The sequence below is a fragment of the Gossypium hirsutum genome, chromosome D08, assembly GCF_007990345.1.
Source record: "Gossypium hirsutum isolate 1008001.06 chromosome D08, Gossypium_hirsutum_v2.1, whole genome shotgun sequence".
NCBI lineage: Eukaryota > Viridiplantae > Streptophyta > Magnoliopsida > Malvales > Malvaceae > Gossypium > Gossypium hirsutum.
The window spans coordinates 45,654,846-45,658,362 of NC_053444.1; the positions used below are offsets into that span (position 1 = coordinate 45,654,846).

At 35.3% G+C, this 3,517-nt stretch overlaps 1 protein-coding gene across 1 annotated transcript; it reads right to left on the bottom strand.

The window, feature by feature from the left end:
• Window positions 1–414: 414 nt before the first annotated feature.
• On the bottom strand, window positions 415–3,151 carry LOC107947905 (probable indole-3-pyruvate monooxygenase YUCCA10). Its single transcript, XM_016882407.2, has 4 exons — window positions 2,409–3,151; window positions 1,923–2,156; window positions 885–1,007; window positions 415–797 (listed from the first exon to the last, which is right to left on the bottom strand). Exons 1-4 carry the CDS (start codon window positions 3,018–3,020, stop codon window positions 633–635), a joined length of 1,134 nt encoding a protein of 377 aa, XP_016737896.2. The 5' UTR covers window positions 3,021–3,151; the 3' UTR covers window positions 415–632.
• Window positions 3,152–3,517: the final 366 nt, after the last annotated feature.

Here is a 3,517-nt window from a genome sequence, read left to right on the forward strand (position 1 = left end):
TTGCAAAAAAGAAAATTTATCTAGTGTCAAAATGTTTTAGGCCAATAGAAGTCCAAACTTAAGCTAGCCAACAGGCTTTTCATTTGATAATTTGGGATTATGTTAATTGTTGGTTGACATGATTTGAATTGTGCCAAAACAAATGTAAATATGTCATCATTCTTCTATCTGTTTCTTTTTTTTAAAAAAATTAGATGTTAAATATAGTCTTAAATATGACAAGGTTTGTTGTGTAAGTTTACACAAAGGAACCACTGAAGCTATTATGAGAGTACCAATCTGTATCATGTTTGTTTTTTTCATAACCTCTCATCTGATGATTTTGTATTCATTTGAAAGTCGATGCCACCCCATGGGTCTGGAGCTTTCTACAGTTCTCCTGTATGTGATATATTCCATACAATAGCACTACAGTACTATAACTCTCTTGGATTTACTAAGGAAATGATTATTCATACAGATAGCTTAAACCCTAAACCACCTCGGTTTGGCTATATCATGCATCCATCTTTCAACACATACATCCGTGCATAGATGCATGCATGCATAAGTACATAGTCACAAGTGAACTAATATGTGTGTTCTGCTTGGTATAGAATATGTAATATTGGTGGATCAAAGGAACCATTTAGTTACTGAAGTGAGTTGATATCATCGGCTATGTTGAGTGCATCGCTAGCCGCCCCATATAGCCCCCTTCTCGACAGACCGACGCAGTACAAACCATTCTTTCCTTTCCAATGGTTTGGGAAACTCAGCTTGGAAATCCCATCATCATTCAGCAGGTAATCATCTCCCTGTTTCAGTTTATTATAGTAAAGCGCTGTTAGTTTGATGTTGTGGTTTGAGAAGGGAAAACACAGGGTATGGTATGTAAATGTTACCTTAAGCCAGACATTAGTGGAGCGCTTGAAGCCGGTGCAGAAGACGATTGTGTCGAAGGGATGCGTTGTGCCGTTCTCGAACACCACCTCATTGCCTCTTATGCTACATATAGACGGCAACACCTGCAAAACATTATGCATTTTTGGATTATTTGAAAACCAAATATCTAAGCGAAGTAAGATGCCCTAATTGGGCCCGGCCAGGGGCGGTCTATTTTTTATTAAAAATTTCAGTCAAGCTCATATCAAATTTGCCCGTTCCGAAAATTTTACCAAAGTCTCTTTTATTTTTATAATTATTTTAATATTTTTAATTAGAATTTTTAGCTTTTAAAAGATTTTATAAAAAATAATATTAATTTTTTATACAATGATTAAAAATACCCATAAGCCCTCCCAAGTCATGTTCTCTTGTACTAGTGACGATGTCAATACCAATTGAGTTAAGACATAATCTACGTAAAAAAATATTATAATATAAAAAAATGCAACTTTTGGGAGAAATAATTGTATGAAACTGTGATTCCACGTCATCTTTATCCCTTTCTAATAGTAGAATGATAAATCAGATTTTTCTTCTTGATTTTTAGCTTTTTCCTCCTAAAAAAATTCAAATCTAACAAAAATTGTTTAAAATCATGAGAAAAAATCTGATTTGTTATTCTCCTATTAAAAAGAATAGAGATAACGTGAAATCTAATTTTATACAATCGTTGTTTTTAGGATAATTAATTTGTATTTTATTTTAATTGAGATGGGGACAAAAAAATATAAAACTCACGTCAGAATCCCAAACCAGTGAATAGGAAAAGAGAGTTGAAAATGTAAAAGAGAGAGTTAGGTTTTTGTTAATTGCAAATGACATCACCAACTTTTTTGGTTCACGTTATTGTTACAAACCCTCGTACCCTCAATTCCTTTTTCTTCAAGATTACCAATCAGATTGTCAATTTTCAGTTGGATTGGGTTGACCGTGTCTACAACAATAACTAAAAAATGTAACAAAGAAATTGGTAGAAAAAATGAAAATAATATTACCTGAATCTCCTGGGACTTGATCTTCTTACATGTACCAATATCAGTAATAGGGTATTTTCCATAGACAGCTTTCATGAAAAATGGACCTTCCTTGGGCCTGTTGATTCCGTACTTGGACAAGTCCCCATAAACAAGCTTGCTAAGCATCACCATTAACGAGTCCACCAAGTTCACCCGTATATACTTCACCAAAATTAGCCCCAAGTAAATCATATCCCTTGAAAGAATGTGAACCTGCAAAACATATCAACCATTGCAACCATTACAAACTACTACAAGTTAAATATGGTTTTAGTCCTCGGTAATGATTTGGTATCACATTATTTAATATTTTAGTTTTAATAAAATCATCACAAAATGATTTATATCAACATTATTTGAAAAAAAATAATCCTATTAATTTATTAGCTATTTAGAATAATTAATAAAATTATAAATTATGTGAAATTCGAGCACTATGGAACCAAAGTTCAACTTCTTAATTACCGGGCTTCGAACAACTAAAGAAGTTTGGGCACCATGATTGGCAAGGTCAAAAGCGATCTCCATGCCCGAATTCCCCGACCCCACAACCAAAACCTTCTGGTTTTGAAACGCCTTCCCATTTCTGAACCGCGTCGAATGAAGAACATCACCGGGGAAAGTATTAAGCCCTTCAATCACCGGCGTAAAAGGGTTGCTCGTTTCACCGCTAGCCACCACCAAGAACCTCCCTTCCAACTCCTCCACCTCGCCGGAACCCAAGTTCCTGGCCTTAACGATCCATTTCCCGGTCTCTCCGTCGAACTCCGCTGACTCGACGGTCCGACGGTACAAAGGGCTGATCTTAAAACGAGAAACGTAGTCGTCTAAGTAGCTTACGAACTGTTGTCTGGAGACGAAACGTGGGTAAGAGTCGGGGAAGGGCATGTGAGGGAGCACGCAGAATTGCTTGTCTAAGTGAAGGTGGAGACGGTCGTAGGCGTATTTCTTCCACAGAGAAGCGATACAGTCTTCTCTTTCAAGGATTATGTATGGGATTGAGTGGTGGTTAAGGCAAGCCGCCATGGCCAGCCCCGAAGGGCCCGCTCCGACGATAATGACCTGTTCTTTTTGCATCCCCGACGATAATGACCGGCTATGTAGTGGCGCGATATCAAACAGAATGGGTCGCTGCCTTGTGGATGGAAACAGAGCCGTGGGCAGATATTTATACTATTATTGTACCACATTGTTTATTGAGAAATTATTTGTTACGGTTGGAGATTTTAGATTGAAGATGAAGGGTTGATAAATGTGGTTAAAGATAATAGTAAATTATTTTAAAAATAGAAATATATTATAATCTTTTAAGGTTATTTGTCATATTTATATATTTATAAAAGGTAAAATGCATTAGTATCATTAAATACTTTTTAATCATTCAATTATAAAAAGTTATAAAATGATCATTTAATTATAAATATTTTTTTACCACTCAACTATGAAAAATTATAAAATAGACATTCAACTATCCAATTTTATTTTATTTTATCACCAACTGCCTAATGGTGGCAATTTAGTGTTGATTCTAAAAACCCAACTCTTAACTTTTACAGATTGAGTAATTTGGATGA